The sequence below is a fragment of the Myotis lucifugus genome, unplaced genomic scaffold (genome assembly GCF_000147115.1).
Source record: "Myotis lucifugus unplaced genomic scaffold, Myoluc2.0 scaffold_57, whole genome shotgun sequence".
NCBI lineage: Eukaryota > Metazoa > Chordata > Mammalia > Chiroptera > Vespertilionidae > Myotis > Myotis lucifugus.
This window is the reverse complement of record NW_005871105.1, coordinates 2,275,831-2,300,505: the sequence shown is the minus strand read 5'-3', so window position 1 is coordinate 2,300,505 and position 24,675 is coordinate 2,275,831. Positions and strand designations below refer to the sequence as shown.

At 42.5% G+C, this 24,675-nt stretch overlaps 1 protein-coding gene across 1 annotated transcript in view; it reads right to left on the bottom strand.

Annotated features, from left to right (window-relative positions):
- Positions 1–24,675, bottom strand: part of SLC35F1 (solute carrier family 35 member F1) — a 113,647-nt gene that overhangs the window by 19,393 nt on the left and 69,579 nt on the right. The window contains exons 3-6 of the mRNA XM_023754177.1: positions 19,344–19,503; positions 18,084–18,240; positions 15,992–16,044; positions 7,706–7,860 (exon numbers count right to left, since the gene is read on the bottom strand). Coding sequence (XP_023609945.1) covers positions 7,706–7,860; positions 15,992–16,044; positions 18,084–18,240; positions 19,344–19,503 — 525 coding nt within the window. The remainder of the gene's footprint in view (positions 1–7,705; positions 7,861–15,991; positions 16,045–18,083; positions 18,241–19,343; positions 19,504–24,675) is intronic.

Here is a 24,675-nt window from a genome sequence, read left to right as displayed (position 1 = left end):
AAAGTCACAACTACTTTAAAAATCATTTGGGAAATCAGCAGAGCACACTGTAGGTGGAGCATGTGTTCATTGCCCAGATGTGTCTTCTACAGAGCACATCCACACGTCCCAGCTAGCTTGGCTTGGAGCCAGTGTACTGTTATCTGTCCTGCAGTGATTAATAGTTCTCCTGTGGTAGGCAGAGTAATGGCCCCCAAACGATGGTCACATCTGAATCCCTGGAACCTGTATTTTATCTTACTTAGTAAAAGGGACTTCGAAGATGTGAATAAGGATTTTGAGATGGGGAGATTATTCTGAACTACCTGGGTTGCCAGCCACACAAGGGAAGCAAGAATGGCAGAGTCAGATTGGAAGATGCTATACTGATGGCTTTCAAGGCAGAGGAAGGGGCCAGGTGCCAAGGAGGGCAGGCAGCCTCCAGAAGTAAGAAAGGCAAGGGAACAGATCTCCCCTGGGGCCTCCAGAAGCCGCACAGCTCTGCTGACACTTGATTTTACTTCAGTGAGATTTCTGACCTCAGAATTGTGAGGTAATAAGTTTGTCTTGTTTTAAGCCACCAACTATGTGGTAATTTTGTTACAGCAGCCAACTGAAACTAATGCCCTTTCCATTTCAAAAGTGTTTGTACAATTAATATAAGAAGATAGAGTTTATAACCGGTCAAGCTCTGCCCTTGAAAAGCCAACACACCATCAAGTTGGAAAGCTTCCATGTCAATCTCGGCCCTGGCTGGGTGGCTCAGTGGGTTGGAGTGTTGTGCCATACACCAAAAAGGTTGGGGGGTGGATTCCTAGTCAGGCCACATACCTAGGTTTTGGCTTCAATCGCCAGTGAGGGTACGTACGAGGAGGCAACTGATCTATATTTTTCTCAGAGCAATGTTTCTCTCTCTTTCTAAAATAAAAGTAAAATATCCTTGGGTGAGGATTTTTAAAAATCTCTTCCTGGGTTTGGGTTTGAGCGGTCACTGAGGTCCAGTAAAGTTTTTTCCTGCAATTTCCACGGATTGCTATAGATTTACTGTTCTGGATTCAATAACGTGGTCAGGTAATAACAGGAGTAAATAACCACTTCTTAAAAGTCTTGTAAAATGAGTACAGGAACACTATACAATGCAGATGGTCTATTTCAAAAGTGGGTCATTTGCTTCCCCGGGACGTGGGCTTTATTGCCCAGTCAGCATGGCAGCCAGCACAACAGGCAGGGAAGCGGCAGACAGTGGACTGATGGGGGGGAAGGGAATGGATTTTTTTCCAAGGGTGGAAAGTGAGAAAAGGCAAATAATCAATGTTGCGCAGGAGAGCTTCCTTTAATCATTTAGTTCTGCCTGGGTAAGCAACATCCTTCCGAAAGCTACAGATATTTATGACCAGACCGGGAGGTAGTCTGGAGTGAAGACATCGTGATTAAGTGAAAGGATAAACTATAACTGCAGAATGTAGTTAAATCACACGGGATCTTAGAGGTCACTGGTCATCCCCCAGCACTGGAGCGCAAGGCCCCTCATAACGTCCCTTCACATTCTCGTCCAGCTCCTCTAGTCAGGGGAACTCCTATCTACTTTTGGATGACTGATTGCTAAATTTCCATTTAGCTGTAATCTTATAACCTTCACCCTGTGGTGCTAGTCCTACCTGCTTGCAGCCACATGGAGTAAATCTGAATCAGTGGCTCTCCATTCTGGCTGCAGGGGAGCCTTTAAAAGTCTGGTTTTTTGCCCTAACCGGTTTGGCTCAGTGGATAGAGCGTCAGCCTGCGGACTCAAGGGTCCCAGGTTCGATTCTGGTCAAGGGCATGTACCTTGGTTGCGGGCACATCCCCAGAAGGGAGTATGCAGGAGGCAGCTGATCGATGTTTCTAACTCTCTATCCCTCTCCCTTCCTCTCTGTAAAAAATCAATAAAATATATTTTTAAAAAATAAATAAAAGTCTGTTTTTTAGAGCTGCACCACAGACCACTTCAATCGGCATCAGTGAGAGTGTGGCCCAAGCATCAGCACTCTTTTAGTTCTTCAGTGGATTCCAATGTGCAGCCAACGTTGAGGGTTACTGGCTTAAGCGCTCTTGCACACAGTGCTCTGTATGTGGTTAAAAATGCCCTCACGTGAATGGAATCTTCTCTCCCTTAGGCTGTGGCTTCCAACTATCCCTCAGAGCAGGCATCGCGAGGCAATAGCATCTTTAATGACTAGGCAGCTCCGGAAACCACCAGGGAGACTTGGTGGCCCAGAGTCTGTGGTGTGATTGACTTGGTTCCTTTCATGTTTTTAAAAGTATAACCAGATAGATAAATTGGACTTCATCAAAATGAAAAACGTTTGTGCTTCCAAGGCCACTAAAAAGAAAATGAAAAGACAACCACAGAGTGCGAGAAAATATCTGCAAATTATGTATCTGATAAGAGCCTAGTATCCAGCACGTATAATAAAAATTACAACTCAATCGTAAAAAGACAAATAACCCAATTAAAATTTAGCAAAGAATTTAAATAGACATTTCTCCAAAGAAGATATATAAAAATATAAGTACCTTCTCCCACTGCTACAAACACACACACACACACACACACCAAACATACACACACACATCCCTCATCATATGACATCACCATTTTAAAATTTTACAAAATTTGCCAAGATTTTTGCACTGACCGGAAATTTCTCTTATAGATCAAAGTACCTCCAATAGGTGTTATTTAAAATCACTTTTCTGAGATGGCCCATCTGGCTGTGGTGGAAACCTGCAAGCCACTCAGAACCGCCCTGCCCTTCAGCCCAGCTCGAAGAGCCTCCCATCTGGGAAGCAAGCCCACAGCCAATTTCCAAGGCATGCAAGTTGAGCCCTGGAGAAAAAAAAACGGTTTTTTCCAATGACTATCTGACTGCAGATTCTAACATTGTTCGAAAGATGTCTTTTGAAATTGTTTAAGGCAAAATAAAGTTTTAGATTTAAATGGAGTATTTAACTTATTTCTTTGCAGATATTAAATATTATTGTTCATAAAACAAGGCAGTGTTGATTCAAGAAATAAGTGGTGTGGTATCAACTGTCAGTACAATGACAATGGAGGGAGAGGAGAAATAGAATTTGTCTGTCTTAATATTGGTTGCTGTGATAGTAACAGGGCTTTGTAAATACTGTCTGCAATGAAATAAACAAATTAGGAGATTTATTTTAAAAACATTGAAACAATGGATGTGAACAAAGATTTAGCACAAGCTAATTCTACTTTTTTACATAAACCAAAGAGATGCCATCTGATTTTAATAATTAGGGATTGTTCAATCTGTGTTTCTCAATATTTAGCAATGTGTGGAGATATTTTTTATTTACTGTGGTGGTGGTGGTGGGGGTACTAGTGGCAGTGGGGTCAAGGCCAGGGATGCTACTCAACATCCTACAATGCACAGGACCAGTCCCCTCCACCTAACAGACAATCGTCTGGTCTGGAATATCAGTAGTGCCATGGTTGAGAAACCCTGGGTTAAATAAATTAAAGTATAACTATTCCATGGAATACTATATATTCTTTAAAAATAATATTATAGATTAGTGATTTTCAACTCTGGCTGTATATTAGGATATGTGATGAGTCACCTGAAGAGCTTTTAATTAGGATCAGACTTCCAACCAATCAGGATAGGACTCTCTGGGGTGGGCAGTGGGCGGGGCTGTTTTATATTCTGTCCAGGTAATTGTAATGCATAGTAGCCAGAGTTGAGAATCACTCATTCAGACTCACATGATATAGACATATTAAGTGACAAGGAAATATATACATGCTAAGTCTAATAAAGCATGTAACAAAGCAGTAGGTACAGTATAATTAAAATTTTTATTAAAATATATGAACTATGAAATATATATATTGTAAAAGTACATATACACTATCAAATGGTACCAGTGTATAATAGCATTTATCTGTATTTTCTGACTTTATCACCACAAATATGTATTTCTTTATAATAAAAGACAATATACCACTTTGGGAACAGTTTGGTAGTTTCTTATAAAACTAAACGTGCTAGGACCACATGCCCAGCAATTGTGCTCTTAGGTGTTTATCTCAGAGAAATGGAAACTCTGTTCACAGAAGATCCTATACGTGAATGTTCACAGCAGCTTTATTTATAACAGCCAAAGATGAAACAACCCAGACGTCCTTCACTGGGTGAAAGGTCAAACTTGTACATGGAATAGTGCTCAGCCATGAAAACAAATGAGCTACTGATCTCTGAGACAACCTGGATCAATCTCCAAAGAACGATGCTGAGTGAAAAAAGTCAACCCCCCACAAAGGTTATATACTGTGTAATTCCATTTACATATAATATTTGAAGTGAGACGTTAGAGAAATGGAGAATAAATTAGTGGTTTCCAGGGGTTAAGTGGGCGGAAGGGAGGAAGTAGGTATGGCTATAAAAAGGCAACATCCCTTGTGGGGATGGAAATGCTCAGATGTTGACCGTATCAATGTTAATATTCTGATATTGTACTATAGTTTTGCAAGATGTTACTAGTGCAAAGGGTAAGTGGGTAAATGGGATCTCCCACTGTTATTTCTTAAAACAGCATGTGAACCAACTATTATCTTGAAAGTTTAATTTTAATAAAGATACCAGGAATCAATTTTAACTAGAAAAAAAACACCTATTGTATTCTGTCTTACGGAAATTTATCTTTTAAGTAGTAATGAAATGTATGTGTATAGCAAAAAAAAATGTTGCTTTAAGAAATAAAAACATCTATTACACCTCCACATTGGTGCTACACGAATTTAATTTTCAGATAACGCAGCTTCCCTTATGATAGCCTGGTGAGGGTTACTAATGATTTCCTCTTCAGCAAAATTACTTATCCTGGGTAAATAGCAACATACAAGTGGTGGGAGAAGACGGGTTGCAGAGGATCAGACTTTACCTGGCTCATTGGCTTTTTTGGTTCCTAATGGCTGTACGTGTGTTGAGCCCCAGGTCTACCCAAAATTCAGTGGAAGCATGAGGAGCGATACACTTAAATAGAAATGAGGACTTTCCAGCTACATCTCTCAGGTATTTGTTCTCAAATTCAGAGAGCCTGGGCCTCACAGGGGAGCCAGTTAACAGTGCAGACTCGCTGAGACATGTCCCCTAATGAAGCCAGATTTTCAATATTTCTCACTGATTCTGTGGCTCAGAGGCGTGGCCCCCAAGCCTGCATTTTTAGCAAATGCCCCTGGTGCACCAGGAACACTGCTGTCGGGGTCGCCGAGCGCTGGGCTGGCTCTGGACTGCCCAAGAAGTGACCACAGTCCTCAAGTAGAGCGATAGGTTTTAGTCATCTTTCCCAAGGGACATTAAAGGGTTTTCTTCTAGTGCCGGAGCGTATAAAGGCAATTAAAGGAAACCCTGCTGAGAACTGAATTCATGATTCTGTGGCTCAGAGGCGTGGCCCCCAAGCCTGCATTTTTAGCAAATGCCCCTGGTGCACCAGGAACACTGCTGTCGGGGTCGCCGAGCGCTGGGCTGGCTCTGGACTGCCCAAGAAGTGACCACAGTCCTCAAGTAGAGCGATAGGTTTTAGTCATCTTTCCCAAGGGACATTAAAGGGTTTTCTTCTAGTGCCGGAGCGTATAAAGGCAATTAAAGGAAACCCTGCTGAGAACTGAATTCATGCTTAAGGAATGGACAGGATGTGGATGCTGAACTGCAGAGAGGAGAAGAAACCTGGCGGCCACTGCGCTGCGCTGAGGAGACCACAGCCAGGTGGTCCCAGGTCTCAGGAAAGTAACTGGGTGCGTATGGAGCAGAGCATGTGACTTTACCTTTTAACACTTAGGAGGACCAGTGTATGTTCAGGAAACACAGATTGCACTCTCTAGGAAAAAATAATGTATAAGCAATGTATAAACATTGTCCAGTCTTAGTTCCTTTAAGCTGTCATTTCTGCCACCACACTGGGCACAGGGTCCATTTTATTCCTGTCTACGCCATAGCAACTTTCTCCACCTCTTGTTTGTGACCTCTTTTCCACCCTCGCCTGCCCTTCTCAGTCTGTTTCTTGGCTAAGGCGTTGGCTTCTCTCAGTAATATTACTGATTATTCACTTCAGCTGCTTGGTCTCTGTTCCCCTCAAGTACATACTCTTCCCGGATCAGCATTTCTCCCGGAAACTCCAAGACCAGTTTGACCTGGATGAAGATGCCCTTCCCACCAAGAAGCCCCATCAGCTGGCCGCACCCATGTGCTGGTGATGTTAACTGTACAACCACTGGGGAAGCACTTGGCTAGAAGTGGCCAGAACAGCTTTTCTCGTCTGCCTCTTCTTTTGCCTGTACGAATTTGGTCTTATCTGTTTGGATATTCCATACTTGTCCTTTGTCACACTGGTCACAGTCCCCATGGACCCTTATCTTGCAGGCCTAGTTAAAGAATGACAAGCAGGTCTCTTCTCACATACCAATTTGATCAATTGTTAACAGTTGCAGGTTGTGTAGCATTTAAAGTATAACATGTGACTGCCATGTGCCACCCAAGTAGTCATGCCTGCCTTGGGTTAGGGTGGGGGTAATCTCCAAAAAGACTACCATCTTCAGGCTGAATAGTTTCTTCTTTTCTTCAGGGCTGATATATTAACTGCAAATACTTCATAATATCTCTTTGCATTCCTTTACTCAAACCCCAATCTTTCAGTAAAGAAACTATAGTTGACCCCTGAACAAGATAGGGAGTAGGCCCTAGCTGGTTTGGCTCAGTGGACAGAGCATCGGCCTGCGGACTAAAGGGTCCCAGGTTCGATTCCAGTCAGGGGCACATGCCTGGATTGCAGGCTCGATCCCCAGTAGGGGGTGTGCAGGAGGCAGCCAATCAATGATTCTCTCTCATCATTGATGTTTCTATCTCTCTCTCTCCCTCTCCCTTCCTCTCTGAAATCAATAAAAATATTTAAAAAGAGATAAGGATTAGGGGTGCCAACCTCCTGCACAGTTGAAATCCATTTATAACTTTGACTCTCCTAAAACTTAACAACTGATAGCCTACTATACTGATGTCATAAACAGTTGATTAACACATATTTTGTATGTTTTATGTATTATATACTGTATTCTTACGATAAAGTAAGCTAGAGGAAAGAAAATCATAAGGAAGAGAAGAAACATTATGTATTGGAATGTATTTATTAAAAAAAACACAAAAACATGTGTCAGTGGGCCCACACAGTTCAAACCTGTGTTGTTCAAGAGGTCACCTGCATTACAAGTACGTTAACATTTTCCATTCATATTTATTTGCAGGTATAAAAATGTCTGCAGAACAGAAACTGCAGGAACTGTGTTTTTTGTCCAATGCCTTTGGCAAAATTGATTTTGCGTTTATAGTTTGGAGATTGCACAAATCTTCCTAGTTTTAGGCCGAACAAAGAGTCCCTTCTTCGTGAAATGGTGTCAGAAAAAACTGTCCCCTAGTGGTGAAAGCCCTTCCTCTACGGCGGTTTCTTAGCTTTCACTATCAATTGCCTGTAGTTACTGGTCTCTAATGACAAAATGTTGCCTCTGTCTCATAGTTGAAATGTAAACACCCAGATCACAGGGGTTAGCACACAGTTTCATTCCTACCTTCCTATATAAATCAGGGCATTCCACAGCAGGGGAGTCCTACCTGTCTGCCCTGGAAGGTTAATCCCCTACCAGGTGTCTTCTCAGAGCAGCACTGATTCAACTTACCTTGTAGTTGAAGAGAAACAATCCACAGAACAGGCTGTACAAATCTGCTGTGAGCAGGGAGAGGTTGACCGAAGTGGCGCTGGTTTTCTTTATGACGATCGGCATGAAGCTGTAGAGGCCAAACATGCAGGCACTGAAGCCAACGTAGAGCAGGCCTGGGGAGAGAAAGACAGGCAACATCTTAGCCTCCTCCAGGGCCTCTTGGCGTCCACAGTGGGTGAAAGGAGGGAACCGCGCACACCACTGATCATTCCCAAAGGGAGTTTTTCTTTCACTCCATTTACCGGTGTTTCGTATTGAGTACTACACGGCTAAAACATGCAAAGTAAGGAAACAGACTTTCTGCTTCCCACTATGTAGCTGATATTTTGCACCTTCTAGGAAGGAGTGGCTCTTAGTGCTACAGTCAGAACACGGGGTCGAGGCTTCTGAGTTCTACTCTCAGTTGTGTGGTACTTAACTTCTATCTGTCTCTGTTAAAACTTCTTTCATCTTCTAGTTTTTTTTATTTGGAAAATAGGAACAAAACGGCTTGGTACCATGTATTGTTCACAATGACAAATAATTACATCGTCCTTAAAGTTGCAGGGCTTACCTGTCAAAGAGATCGGGACTTAAGTCAGAGAACTGAAATGGAATCCTAACTGCATGACCCTGGAAGACAAGGTCATTGCCCTGAGCACAGATGACCTTCCAGATTTGTGAATCCTGCCCAGCTCTATCGCCAGCACACAGAGACCTATTCCTTCATCACCTTTCCCAGCATGCCGTGGGCCCTCACATATAAGTTCTGCTGTTTTATACATAAATAGGGAAATGCTTTGCAAACCATCAAAGAACTAAGTTGTGCAAAAGAGAAAGAAAAAATGCCCTCAAAATGCTATATGGTCATCCAGTCTCTCATCCTCTAAATCAATCTTTCTCTCTCTCTAACTAGATACACAATTGTTAATACTGATTCCATAAGTGCACAATTTTGTTGGGTCTCAAGCAGAAGTTTATAACAAAATCTAGAGTTTGGTTTATTTTTTGTTTATACCACATAAATGTAGAAAAATAATTCTCATTTCTCTACCTTGAAAGAATAAGGCGTAGAATAAGCATTAGTAATACAAGTCAGTGGACTTTGTAATATAATAAAAGTAACAAACCTTTCCCAAGGAACCCTTGATATATAATGTACGTGGTGTGGGCCTTGGGCAGATGGCTTCCTTGAATCCTGTGCACTTTGGAGGATTTGACTATGAAGACCAGTGACTCCCCCAAAGAGAAGTTTGTTTTTCCATATGAAAAATACAGGGTATCCCCCCAAAATGTATACACACTTTAACAGCTGATAGCTCAATTTTGAAAATGAATTGTATTTTAATACACATTGCCTTTATAATTATTCAAAGTGTGTGTATACATTTTTGGGGACACCCTATACTTAAGGACACAAATAATCATTCTGTATACTTCTGGGCCTAAATTTAAGGAAAGCCACATCAAACCTATATACAAAGTTATTCTGAACAGTAAGTAAACTCAGTGCAACAGCCCCCTCTAGTGTGGCGGGAGTGGCCCAAGAGGACACTGGAATACCCTTCCCTATTCCATCGAGGACAAGTCCTCTGGGGCTATTCTGTCATTGTAATAGCAGATGGTGGCTTTCGACTCTCCAGCAGAAGTCTTCATTCCCTAAAAGTGGTCAATTCTCCTGTGCTTGGGTTCCATGCTGCCTATTATTCATTTGCCTTTTAAGCAAGTTGCTGAAAATGCAACACTAAAGAACCTCTGATCAATACACGAAGAGACAAAAAATTCAGTATCCCTTTAAGGAATCTGAGGCTAGGGGCAAGATCTATCTGTAAAATAATTCACTGAAAATAATCAAACTTGATCTGAACAGAGTCCAGGCACCCCTCGCCCCCTGCCCTTTTTAGGCAACACTGATTTGGATTATACGTGTCTGAGCTAGAAAGTTTCAGAATCCTACTCTTCTACTACGTTACCTAGCACACCAAGGATGCTCACATGTTGGCTCTTGATGTTTTCCATTCACTCAATTATTTAACCATTTATTCACGGAATGCCTGCTATGCCCTGGGCGCTCTGTTATAGGCTAGCAGTGAAATGGAAAACAGGGTAGACAAGAGGCCTCGAGTTGGGACTAGTGCTGAGAAGAAAGAAAAGGGTTCCTCCCAGGGCATGCCAGGGGCTTGCCTCAGGCAGGGTGACAAGGGAAGGCTGCTTTGTGGAGGTAGCATTCACCTCGATGGCTGGAGGACGAAAAGGACTGCCAGGGGAGGAGCCAGGGGAGGAAGGTTCTAGGCAGGGAGCTCTGCAAATAAAAACACCCTCAGAAGGGCCAGGGCCAGATGGGTTCCAGCAACTGTCAGAGAAGAATGAACAGAATACGGTAGTGATAAGAGCTGAGGTTAGAAAATCAGGCAAGGGATGAATTCTACCGGGCCTTGTACATCTTGGAAAGAAATCTTACTCTAGTTGTAATAAGAAGCCTTTTAGGAGTTTGTAGCAAGTGGCTAATCTCTGATCTACATTTTTAGAAGGTGACTGGCTACTGTGCAGAGAAGGGATTGGAAGGAGAAACACATACGAGGAGACCAGCGAGGAGTATAGTGTCAGAGTCCAGGCAAGAGATGCTGGTGGCTTTGCTGAGAATGGCCATGGAGATGAGGGGAAGTGGCCGGGTCTGTGAAGACTCAGCAAGTGCTGGTGATAAACTGGATGTCGGTATTGAGGGGAAGGAGGACATCACGGATACCCTTGGGTTCTGGCTAATTTATAAACTGGGTGAAGTGTGATGCCATTTACGGAGATGAAGAGAAATGAGGGATTACCAGGTTTTCAGGGAAAACGGAAAGCTCCATTTTGAACGTGTTAAGCTGTAAATGCTTATGCATCCTCCTAGAGCAGTGGTTCTCAACCTTCCTAATGCCGCGACCCTTTAATACAGTTCCTCATGTTGTGGTGACCCCCAATTTAACTGTTACAAATTGAACATAATTAAAGCATAGGGATTAATCACAAAAACAATATGTAATTATATATGTGTTTTCCGATGGTCTTAGGCGACCCCTGCGAAAGGGTCGTTCGACCCCCAAAGGGGTCGCGACCCACAGGTTGAGAACCACTGCACTGGAGGATCTGTGCAGTAGGAAGCGACATTGTAGTTGGCAGGCTCAGAGGCGAGGTGTGACTTTACAAGCATACTTGGTGAGCCAAGAGAGTAGGAAACCAGACACGCAGTAGAGCTTTACCCTACCCATCAGCTTTAACGTTCTAAATGTATTTTTAAAGACTGTAGAAAGTAAGTGTAGGGGGGTGGGAGTGGGATGTACGCACCATCACAGTTAACCACTTTGCTAGGTCAATCAGTGTTTTCGTGTGTGAATATCCTGTTTCATGAGCAAAGCATAGTTAGCCCAGTGAACACAGGACTGAATGACAGTGGGAATTTGCCATGCTTAGATGGACATTAGCTTGTTAGTGGACATTAGCAATGCCTCTGAAGACCCAACTTGCTGTCCATGCAGGGTTTTCAAACAATCGATCAACTTGATGGAATAAATGAGCTGCATTGACTCTTGACTGACAACTACATAATAGCTGCAATAACACATTTATAGACAGGGTGTGTGTACAACCATTTCTTAATTGAAATGTTTTCTTTCTCACTGAAGATAGCATTCATTCACGCTTGTCCTCATGCACCAAGAGACTTAAGCTAAAGAGATTGGAAAAGAATACTGTCAGCTGACACTAATTGAGAGCTTGCTAGGTGTCACATACTTTATATACATCAATTAATTAATCCCCACAACAGTGTAACGCCATTACTAGTGTTACTCTCATTATACAGCTAAGGAAATGAGTGTATAGAGTGTATCAGTCAAGAAACATGGTCCATACCAGGTTCAATAGAGGAAATTTAATATGGGGCCCAGTTACAAAGGTATTTGAATGGATGAGCGGGAAAACAGGAATGGTGAGGCAACGCAGAGACTAGCAATGGCAGTAAGTAACAGCCTGGAACTAGTGATCCAATGAGGAGGCCATGTTACCAGGGGTCGGAAGGTAGGGAGCCCATCACAGAGGTGACTCAGGCCTTCCTAGAGATCCAACCCCAAAACAGAGAGAAACAGGGAGCAGCACCCTGGTTTCTTCCTCCCACCTCTCAGTCTCCCTCTGCTGCCTCCCATTGGCCAAGCCAATCTGGAAGCCAACTGAGTAGGGTGCCTGGGAAATGTAGTTTGCAGAGCAGAGCAAGTGAGGGCAAGAAACAGATGGACCTGGGAGTAAGCAGGCAACGGCTCCCACAGAGAGAGTGACTGGCCCTCAGGTCACACAGGACATCTGACTTTAAATTCCGAGCACATACCACTATTTATATTACTTACTTAATTATATTGTGAAGAGAAATGGGCTTTGAAAAAGAATCCTATCTGATTCTAGTGAGCATCTCATTGTACATATGATGATATATATGTATGATATGTACATGATATATCATGTATATCTCATCTACATGATATATCATATATACACCATGTATAAGTAGATGATATATACATGTATATATGATGTGATTATATGGTATATATGACATATACATGTATATAGTATGTGTCTGTTGCATATATTTCATTTCATCACTTTTTTGGGGATCTCACTAGTGTTCTTCCACTTTCTTTGGGTTTTTAAAATATTATTTCTAATGCTTAAAAATAAAGGTTAAGTAAGCTGGCTTCTCAGAACATATGCACAGGCTAAGCCGGTAAAGGGTGCCAGGCTGCCAGGGTTCGCTCAGAGAGTGCACATCGTCCCACATCGTCCCAGAAGCCGTGAGCTTCGTAAAGTTGCCTAAACTTCCTGGCCTCCAACTCGGCATTGGTTAAAAAAAAGAAAAGGTGCATTCTTAATTTTCCTTAAGGTCCTTCCTGCTCTGTGGTTCCATTATCCGTCTTCAGGGAAAGGTCAACTGTCCTGTTTGAGGCTCCAGGAAAAACCAAACAAGCATCACCCACAACATGAGCCGTGAGGAAGCCCCTGCCTCCCACAGGCCCGGGCTGCTGACCACCTCATGCTTCTCTCCTCCGACACGTGCCTTTCACCCCAGCTCACATGTGTCCATGCGTCCTTAGCACAATGTGGCAAACGGGATACAGAGAATGGTGAATCGATTTACTAGATTTCCAACTGTGCTCCCCGGGAGGACATTTTAGCTCCATTAGGCCACACATTTTACTCAAATTTAATGATCGCATAACCAGGCCCAGTCTTCCTGTTCAGTAGAGTAAAACAAATAATAAAAATAAGCACCTGTTATCTCCTTGCTTTTAATTACTTTGCATCCTGCAATTCATCAATGTTCTAGAAAAACAACAGAATCTGTTTTTAAAAAATTCTCCCAAGTCCAGAAAATATAAAACGCATTTATTATTCCACTGACTCCATAGGAAAAAAACACAACTATTTACTTTGAGAAAGTGGCAACCATATGAGCTGTTCATGAAACTGTGTAAAGGCGATTACTGAGGTGGAGAGAGGAAGGGACACGTTGACAGACGGTGGGAGGTGAAGACAGCAGATTCTGGTCTAGACGCCGGTCTCTTGGCTGAGACGCTCTGAGCTCTCCAGCCAGACCCAGCAGGCAGAGCGTGGACTCTGGGGAGACCTCCGGGGAGTGGGGTGGGGGGAGGATCCTCTAGGACAGCCATTGTCAACCTCTTCACTCACGACACACATAAACTAATTACTAACATTTGGTGGAGCACCAAAAAAAATGTGGTTTTTTTTTTGCCAATCTGACAAAAATAAAAATATAATTTTGATTCATTCACACCGGATGGCTATTGCTGTGTTGGCTCTGTCATTTTTTTATTTGACAGACTAGGGGAACAGAGGTCAGTGCCCCTGACTAAACAGTCAGGTGTTGCATGTTCTAAAAGTGTTCACAGCACACCTCTGCTCTAGGAGGGTGCTGACCCCTCCTTCCCCATGTCCCCATGAGTCCCAGCGGCTGCGATGCCATCTGCCGGCTCCCCAGAAAGTAAGTGCAATGCCAAGCCTGAAGTCTCCTGCCACCCTCTTGTCATTCATTCATTCATTCATTCGCTTACTTAGTAAATATTTATTCACTGAATGTGTGCCTAGAATTGAGCTGAACATTAGAACCTTACAGTAGGTCAGGATGAGGTAAGGAGGACAAAAGTGGCCTTGGAGCAAAAAAAACCAAACAAAAAAAAACCCAAACCTCAAACCCAACCCCATCATTGCTTCAGAAGAAAAGGACGAATTTTTGATTGCCTTTCTAGACCATTGTGGCCTCATTTCCCATCAGGAATTAAACAAATGGTTCTGTAATGTGTTCCTTTTACACGGCCCTTCATCATTTCCGACTGCAGGGGACTGACATTTCAATGGCAATGTGAATAAAACTACCTTTCGATGACACATTTAACTAGCACCGAGTTATAACAGAACCTCGGTGGACATGCACATGCCATCCACATAATTAGAGGACATATTGTTTTTTATTATTTCTATTACTATTAATATAACATTAATTTATACTCACAGATCACTACATGGGAAGCGTTCCCGAGTGCGGGTAATGTTTTGTTTCCTGGCACTGAGAGTCACAAAGGCAAATGCGTCTGTAACCTGCATCTGGTTTCCTTGCCCAACTGCCCTCCCTGGCCCGCCCCCATCTCCTCCTCTCTATTGATTTTCATTTCATTGGAACATTCTACAGCAAAACACAAGAGAAATTAAATGGCAGGACTCTGTGACAGCCGCAAGGGCTGGGCAGCCCTGGAAGTCACTAGAATGAATCCCCAGGGAGAGTCCTGCATAATCCTGTAGCTTGCAGTGCATCTTCGGAGGGAGTTTTCTCAGCAGCCGGTGGCGCTGGATGCTCTGGGGTCGAAGTAGGCAAAGTGGTGTGGTGCAGTTTATGCCGTTGCTGACCTTGCTCATGGAAACAGAATTCGACTTAAGCTGTTAATTCCATCAAAGCTCATATAAACTGGAGGTGGCTCAAGCAGCCAGCTTCCATGTGGGGGATGTACTTTCACCCCCATGTACATGCACTGTGCACACAATTTCCAAGCACCTCCACAAAACCAGGCTCTGCCCTCATTGCCGGGACTCGTGCATCTTGGTATAGACACTGAGGGCCTAGCTTAGACTACAGCCTAAGGGTATTAAATGTTAGTCCCTGCTAGAGCTTCCTGTGGGATCATCACAGCATCACTTAGGATCTCAAGTCCTTGTCCTAATTTTTGTTGTTGTTGTAAGAGAAAACTGATTTTAGAGAGAAATGTAATCTGAGATGCCTTGGTTGATTAACCAGCTCCAATTGTCTCTGATACTTTTCACCAAGTCCACTGGAGATCAGTTAGCCATTCCTTATATGCAAGATGCTCCCTTCTGAAAGGTTTTTATGGGCTCAGAATGTCCATTACATTGTTTTTCTTTTATGCCTTTTTGTTAAGTTCCATTTTCTCCCCTTTACCGAAGTGCCACTTTTTTTTTTACTTTTTGTGTTTTATCTATCATTCTTTTTTAAAAATTATTTATTTATTTATTTATTTATTTATTTATTTATTTATTTTTTATTGTCTAAAGATTTACATAGGTCTCCTTTTTCCCCAATTGCCCCCGCCCCACCAGCCATTCCCACCCAGGGCAAGCCCCCACCGCCACAGTGTCTGTGTCCATTGGTTATGCTAATATGCATGCATACAAGTCCTTTGGTTGCTCTCTAACCACCCCGCCCTGCCATTTGTCTAGGATCTATTCTTGTTCATCAGATTATGTTGATCATTATATCCCACATATGAGTTGAGATCATGTGATATTTATCTTTCTCCGACTGGCTTATTTCACTTAGCATAATGCCACTTTTTAACGATCACATCAGTGTTGCATTGCTTGGCGAGAGCAAACTGCTGTTATTTATGTCCCACCACTGCCTCAGGGCACTCTTTCTTTCTGGTTGGTCTTTAACCTAATGACATACTGCTGTGTCTCCACTAATGGCATCTTGATGAGGATAATGGGCCAAAGCTCAATTAGGAAACATTATGAATCATACCGTTTAGTCTCTTGTATTGTAGTGTGCTAGAATTCCTAAAATGACAAGGGGACTTCATTTTCTTTGTCCCTGCATTCTAAATCTTTTCATTGTTCGTGCTCCAGGCCCACCCACCTTACTCTTCGAATGTTATTTCTCAGGTTCACTTAAAAAACAGCATCTTAGGTGAACAAACCCCTTACCTATTTGCCAATCCCAGGGCACCTTTAACAGCTCCTTGTGCTCCATTATAGCTCTGCAAATGGAAAGAAAGTGGATCTGATGAGCAAGATTATGAGGCATCCTACTACTTTTCTCTCACCAGCTTTGTACAAATCATGCAGCAACCAACTGAATGTCAAAACTACCTCTGGGCCATGCAGAGGCCAGTCTAATTAGACAGACTGGGGTTTATCCTGAAGCCTCTTGTCAGGTTGGCCAGCAGGGGTGAGTGTGCCCGTGGGCATGGGGGAGCCCAAACCTCCCACTGACCTTCACACCCACGCAGTCTGCCTATGGCCTGTGTTTTTTCTTGCTTAGATGCTTCCTGAAAAGGAAACGGTGAGGTTCGGAAAATTTCTGTGCTTGCAGGTGTAATCAATTTTCTGACTGAGCATTTTCTAGGGCAGTGATTCTCAGACTTTCATGTGCAAAAAAGCCATCTGGGAAGCATGTCGAAACAGCTTCCTGGGCCCCATTCCTAGCGATTCTGATTCCATAGATCTGGGAGGGGACCAGGATGTGCATGTCTAAGGGGTTCTCACATGGCACCGGAGAAGCACACGGAGAACCACTGCTCTAGAAGAGGACCCGGAGGCGAGGGGGAACCATGCCACCAGTGCTGTTTGGTTTCCGTGTGGCCTTGATGTATCCCATTTGCCAAACTCACCCAAATGCCACCACTTCCATGATTTGGGTAGCAGTGTCTCTGAAGGGCTCAGTCAGCACTAATGGACTGCAACTGAAGCCAATGAGCACTAGATCTAGGAATATATTTTTGGATTCAAGAATAATAATCCATAAAATGAGCCATCCATCTACAAAATGTTAGTTCTGAACAGTCGAACTAGGCAATTTCTTTTCCTCTCATACACCTAGAGCACCAAATTTAGGAGCTTTAAAATGCCATCATGCTTTCAAAATGAACCAAAAATAAATCCTCGAAGAGTCTTCCCATCTCAGTGCCTTGTGTGCTACGGAGCTCTTCACTTCTATCTGAGGGTACTGAGATTTGGAGGATTCTTGGAAACAGCCTATTTGCAAACCATGTTTAAGGTGATGTTAAAATTGCTTCCATAAATAATCTCAGATACTGAACCAATACAATTGCAAAGTACTTGCTTTGTAGAAAATTATTTGGTGAAATCAGAATTGCTTGCTTTGTAAAAACAGATTTGGTGAAATTAGACAGGAGGTCATACATGTATCCATCTCTTATGTGAAACTCAAATATGTGGCCTTTCTTGATGAAAAATGATACTTCGTTTGACACTTATTCTCACAGCAATTTCTGAGGCACAAACCAGTGCTGACTTATATGTTCCCACACCAGAATTATTGAAAAATTGGTGTTTTTGACTTTTTGAGAATGTGTGTGTTACATCTTTACCTATTTTTAAAAATTTATCTTCATTGTTGAAAGTATTACAGAGGTCCCCTTTTTCCTCCATTGACCCTCTCCACCCCACCCCCACCCCCCACATCCTCACCCTCCTCCCCACCAGGCCTTCACCGCACTATTGTCTCTTTCCGTGGGGTATGCATGTGTGCATATAAGTTCTTTGGTTATTTAAGGGAAATGGAAACACAAAATTTCTAAGAGATGAATTTGAAATATGATTCACTCATGCAAATCCATGGGCAATAGAAGAGAAAACTGGTAAAAGAGCAAATTTAAACTGTAAGTTTTCTGGTGGCCGTCGTCACTCACCCATAAACAGAATGCCCCTTTCTGCAAGTGCATCCGATCGTGGAGTTTACACTTAGTTTTTCTATTTCTCTACGTAACAACCCACAGGTTCGTTTGGGAGAATCAATGTACATCTAATGGTTTCCTTTAAATTATCTTCAAAGTCCATGAAATGTTTTTCTAATAATTTACAATAAACTTGTTTAGTTTAGAAGAAATTTACTAATAAAGATATTGAGTTTTCCGATTTCATATGGGGAATTGGTGACAGGTTCCCAGCTTTGATTTTTATAAAATAAACTTACCAACCTTACGCCAAAGAAAAAAATTTTAAACACATGTCCTAAGAGTCTCTACTGTCTGAGCATCTTGTTATTTTTACTCACAATTGAATTCCACTGAAAAATGCCCCGAAGAGTCCGATCATGCCCAGGAATTCCACTCGGCTCAGGGTTCGGATGATGTACTCTTCCCAGACGTTAGAGATACCATAGAGTGTGGCTCCTGCTAAGACCAGAAGGTCCCCTACCAGCTTATTTTCCCCTAGGAACAACGACGACAACAACAACAACAACAAAACAACAGAGAGAGCTTCATTAAAAATTCTTAACAAGAATTTAGCACCAGCAAAATTCTATTCTGGCATTTTTATAGAAGTTCTGTAACTTACCAACTGAGATTTAGTAAAGTTTGTTTATGGGCGGTCGATATGCTTCCCTTATTCACTCAAGAAATATATTAAGCATTTCCTATGTCCCACTGTTCTAGGTGTGGGTGCTACAGAATTTACCAGGTGACCGAAAAAAACACACAGGAGTACTTGGAGATACAAAAAAACCCCATTTATTTTCAGATATTTCACATGTACTAGTACAGTGACTCAGGGGGTCAGTTCTCCAAATCCTGAGCAAGCCAATATGGAGGAAGCTTTCTCTTCATACCCTTTGGTTTTTTTATCCCCCAAATAATGATCAGACTTCCGGTCCTTTCTCGGGCTGTGCAAAAAGCCCTGTGTGTTGGGATGGGGGCTGTGAGATTACACCTAAAGGCCTGGCCTGGCGCCAGTACTGATAACCCTCTCTAAGGGATGTGTATTGTTCATGGTTTATGGCCTCTGTAAAATGGGAGTGTTTAGGTAAACAGGTCTTGCAAGACCAGATAATTAAGGAAGGGGCAGTGACTAGACCAGTGATGGCAAACCTTTTGAGCTCGGCGTGTCAGCATTTTGAAAATCTCTAAGTTAACTCTGGTGCCGTGTCACATATAGAAATTTTTTGATATTTGCAACCATAGTGAAACAAAGATGTATATTTTTGATATTTATTTTATATATTTAAATGCCATTTAACAAAGAAAAATCAACCAAAAAAATGAGTTCGTGTGTCACCTCTGACACACATGTCATAGGTTCGCCATCACTGGACTAGACTATAGGCTAACAGGAATGTGCATTAGGGATACAGAGTCAGGCTACTAGCACCCCCCCCAAATGTCTTATTTTTCTCATCATGGGGGACCAAGCATGAGTAAGACACAGACAAAGGAAAGACCAGGTTCCTTTTCTTCCACCCAACAATGAACATGCCAGGTCTTGCCTTGGCCTCACCCACAGAGGCAGGTAACCTAGTGAACACACAGAGACTCACCTGCTCCCTGATGCCTTCCCACAAGCACGTCTGCTCCCACCATGCAGCCCATCCCCAGGATGCAGACCACGATGCCGATGAAATGTACAGCCTTGTACCGGATCAGCAGGAAGAACCAGGAGAGTAAAATCACCACCGGGATCACGAAACAGTCCAGGAGCTATTGGCAAGGAAGGAAAGAACAGCAGGAGGTCAGGGGAAGCTCTGCATGTAGTAAAGAAACATAACTTAGCCCCGTAGACAGGCCAAGTCCCCTGAATCTGAGGTTCTGTGTAGAGCCAGAACGAATGCAACTAAAACAGACTCAGAAACAAACTCAAATGAGTTTTACTTAAACATCCCCAAGAGGAAAAGGGGAGAAGGCAAATTGGTAAGACAGGCTGGTGGGGAAGATTCTCCGGATCCCTCAGTGCCTGGACCCCAGGGGAACACCTCATATGCTGAGCCATTTCGGATGGTCCTTCCACTTTAGGAATAGATCTGGGAATGGGAGGTAAGGGGGCAGAGGTCTTACAATGTTTTATAAATTATTAGGATTCACACAAAAGTTGAACTTAATTTCTCCCACACAACTGTCTTCCCACAGCCAATAAAAGTTACTTTCATCTGTCATTGAAATTTCACTCTTAAAAGAAAATAATTGCTCTAAGTATAAATACAAATATTAATCTCAGAAGTTTACAAAGAACTTTAAAATGCTGTTATAAAAAAGAGTAATAAAACCTAGAAGTCTGAACAGAGTTTAGAAAAAAAATAACTGATTTCACTTCTTATATATTTTGCACAAATAGTGAGATTCCGACAGCCCCAAGAGTTGAAGATTCACTCTGATCATGCAGTGAAGTAACATGGTGAAATGAAAAAACTCCTATGCCAGGGGCCAGAAATCTGAATTTGAGTGCTAGGTCCTTGCTTATAGCAGTATGACTTTGGGCAAATCACAAATCCAGGAAACATCAATTTCCTGATAGTAGAAGAAGATGACTCCTACCGACTTTCCCAAAAGATCATTGCGAAGCTCAGAAACAATACATGTAAAAGCATTTTGTAAATTACTCGGGCCTTGATGCCAATCTATAAGCCTGTTCACCAACACATGATCTGGGCTCCATGTACTGTAGTTTCTCTCACACTGTGGTAAGTTGCAGTGACCTTTGACACTCCAGGCAAAGTAGGGTCTCCACTAGACAAACTTATGTCCCACTGGACTTCGAGTCCATATACCAAATGAGAAGCTGGTGATCCTGCCCCATTGCCCAGCACAGCTCCTCTGCTAGAATCCTCGATAAGTGGCCCTACCTCCCAGCAACAAGATTCAGAACAGTGACCCCTAACACTCCTTCACTCTATATCCTATTGACCACTGACTTCTGCCAATTCCATCTTTAAACATCTCTCAAATCTATTCATGCCACCCTCTCTCACTTCCACCACCTTGACTGAGATAGTGTCAATTGCAATAATAATAAATATTGAATTATTGGCATAATGTCTGCCTTCCCCATATGCCCATAGGTCCAGGGGAGCAGGAAAATATTCCTAGTACTCAAAACCCTGTTTGGCTAATACATTTATCCAATAATAGTTATTGAACAAATACATATATGGATTTATAATGACCAGAAACATCAAAATAGAGTCTCCAAGATTCATTAAAGGCTGAAAAATATATGTATACAGTAGTCCACCCCCCCTTTTCCATGGTTTCACTTTCCCCGGTTTTAGTTACCCACGGTCAACCACAGTCTGAAAATATTACATGGAAAATTCCAGAAATAAACAATTCTTACGTTTTAAGTTGCACATCGTTCTGAGTAGCATGATACAATCTCATGCTATCCCACTCCATCCTGGCCAGGGTATGAATCATCCCTTTGTCCAGTATATCCATGCTATATATGATACCCACCCATTAGTCACTTAGTAGCCATCTCAGTTATCACAGTGCTTGTGTTCAAATAATTCTTATTTTACTTATCCTATATAATAAAAGGCTAATATGCAAATCAACCAAATGGCAGAATGACCGGTCGCTATGACGCACACTGACCATCAGGGGACAGACGCTCAACCAGGGGGCAGACGCCTCCATGGCAGTGCTGAGGATGTCAGTCAGACATCCCCCAAGGGCTCCCAGACTGTGAGAGGACGCAAGCTGAGCTGAGGGACCCCCCAAGCACACAAATTTCATGCACCGGGCCTCTAGTATTGTTATAATTGTTTTATTTTATTATTATTGGTAATCTCTTACTGTGCCTAGTTTATAAATTAAACTTTATCATAGGTATGTATGTATAGTAAAAAACATAGCATACATAGGGTTCTGTACTGTCATCGGTTTCAGGCATCCACTGGGGGTCTTGGAACATGTCCCCCATGAATAAGGAGGGGCGGTAACTGTATTTGCAGAGCATCCCTGACTGTCAGAGTGGCTTTTGGCCCTGTAAGCAGCACTCAGAATCCCCTCCACCCTGAAGCTTTTTGTGACCTGGGCAGATCCTTCAAGCTTCTCTGTTCACTGATCTCCTTTGCAAAATGAAAGAAGCAATCAGAATGTAAGCTGTCCCTGGGGCTGCTGTGAGATAAGGTGATGAGGGCCCTGTGAATAGTGATTTAACAGTGTGATGGCTGGGGGCTGAGCCTGAAGGGGACAGCACTCCCAGAGGGGCAATGTAGAGAGGGGGTGGCTGGTTGGATTGTACTACACAGGATTGCTCACTGCATAGTTAATTAGCAAATGAATGACCCTACTTGATGTGGTAAAATGCTCTAAGGCAGGTGTTACAACTGGCCTCAAATGCCATTAAAGTACATTAGGAAATTTCAGTTTGCCAGTGAAAACCGTTCACTGGGCATAAAACAGTTGGTGTTTTGCTTTAAAAATTAGAAATGATTGCATCAACGGTTGAAATATTTATAGCTACATGCTTCACGACCGGGATTTCATTATCTGGCTGCAAGCCCTGGATCCGTGGAGCTGACGGCCTCCATTCCTGGATTACTGAAGGCGAACAAGGCCATCATCCAATCTTCAGGGAGGACTGAAGTGAGCCCTTCGGGATCTCGGTGTCATTAGAAATCCCAAAGCATATGATGAGTCCTGGGATCTATTCCCTTAATGGGTTGAGCTAAAAAAAAAACCCTTATTTGTAAATGGCAGGTCTTACTTGTTGGGAGGACTTTTAGGAAGAAAGAAGGGAAAAGGAGAATACAAATCCGAGCCAGGGTTTCTGAGACACTGCAGCTAGGGAAGCCTGGTGCCCAGTACACAGCAGGGGCCAGTAATGGGTGACCGAGTGAATTAATGAATGCACAGCCTCTTGGTATCACTGACGGTCAGAAGGGACATTTGAGGTAATCCAGGCTGCTACTGGCGTTTGAGGTGAAATAATTGTTCATCTTGCAGGTCTGCCCCATATTCTCTGCAGAGTACAGTGAGCCCTGACCACTAAAAAAAAAAAAAAAAAAATGCTTCTACACATTAACAAGTGCCCCTTGGGGGCGGTATCTCCCCAGTTTTGGGGAGGTACTGCCCAGTTTGTGACCCCTTTATTTAAAAGTTGGGAACTCAGAAGTCTCAAGAGAAGCGATGTGCTCAAGGTCACTCAAATTGCTGACACCAGTGGCAGTGCTGTCATGGTTCTTTTCTGAACAATATTTAATGAAGGTCAATTACAGGATTACTACAGGTGGAGGTCTCACTACGGTACCTGTAACTACAGAAAAGAAACCGTTTGGTAGCTGATGTTATTAAACAGGCTATTATTTTCCAGTAATTTTTGGCTCCAGCCTTTCCCCTGTGGTCATATAGCATAAAAAATACTGACAAAATGATTTACCAATGGTTTTCTGGTAGCTTAACTCCTTAGCTAAGTGGTAGTTAGAGTAATAAAAAAGAGAAGCATTATAATAGATGCCTGTTAAAAAAGAAAAAGAACCAAGGAAGCTTCCGATTTTGTCATTAACCTGTATACTGTATTTATCTTTCTTTGCATACATTTCTATAACCAAAAGAAAAAGTGCAAAATATCAGTACCAAAAAAACCAAACAGATGAATATTGTTTCACAATCATCTTATGCTCTGACAATTCTCAAAGAACTTTAAGAATATTTTGGAAAGAAAAGTGTTCATTACCTCTTAAATTTACATAGCATTTTTCCCCATTGAGTATCAAATTAGCTATTTTGCCTTAGGGGAGGAGCAAGAAGGATCAGAGAAAGAGGAAGAGTCTCAGCATTTGGAAGGGAATGTGAGTCTTTCCTGGCCTGGGGGATACTGTGGGGAGAACGAGAGCCCCTCTATACTCCTCCCAGACCAGACTTGGTTTGGGTGACATATGTGTTTGTTTCTTGATTAAGAATCTCAGTATCATAATATTAGGCATAAAAATCTCTGAATGGAGAAATCAGAATCTATAAGAATAAAATATTAACAATGGTTATCTTTGAACTGAATCTTCTCCGCCCCACTGCACCAATTCTCTGTGCTATCCAAATTTCCTCTCTTGCACATATGCTACTTTCAAAATATATAGAGTATAAAAAATACATGAGGGGATAAAAGAGCTATGAGAGTCAGATCAGTCTTTCTCAAGCAGAGTGGATGGTTTGTAAAAAAATTAAAACAAAACAAAAAGCCGCCACCCAACTGTTCCCATTACAGTGGAGCATAATAGGGAGGTGACCTCATCCCTCTTTCTAATTCTCTGTGCCCAACAGAGACTCCTGCCAGCCTTCAGCTCCTCATTAACGCTCCCCTCAGGCTATTCACAGGGAGAACGCTCCCCTCACAGGGCCCAGCTGTCAGAGGCTAAACCTGAGGCAACTGGTAGGTGATTCCAGGAAAAAGAACATTTCCCTAGTCCCCCTTCTTCTGCTTCTAATTGGCAATTCTCCCGTGTTTCTAAAAGTGATCTATATTATAAATTCATCTCCAGTGAGTAAGACTGAATTGTTAACAGGGAAGGATCTTAAAAAAAGACAAACTTCAGTTACACAGACACAATAAAAGTCCTCTTGTGGTTGACAGTCCAGCTGAAGAGAGTGGATATAATTTGGGAAATGCACATTCACATCAAGCACCATGTTAATTCAGAGGCCTGGAGACCATCCCAGAGGCATTTTTGAAAATCCAACCCAGGGTACAATTCAGGGAGTGGTGTCACTGATCTGGGACCAATTTTTCTCACCCCCTCCATCCCTTCAGATTTTTTCCCTCCCAGGGCTATTTCATTCATAACACCTCTACTTCCCCACCCCTCCCAAACCCCATACCTTAGGACTTAATGTTTAGGCTTTACTCTTAAAATATTCATATCAGAGGAAGCCATG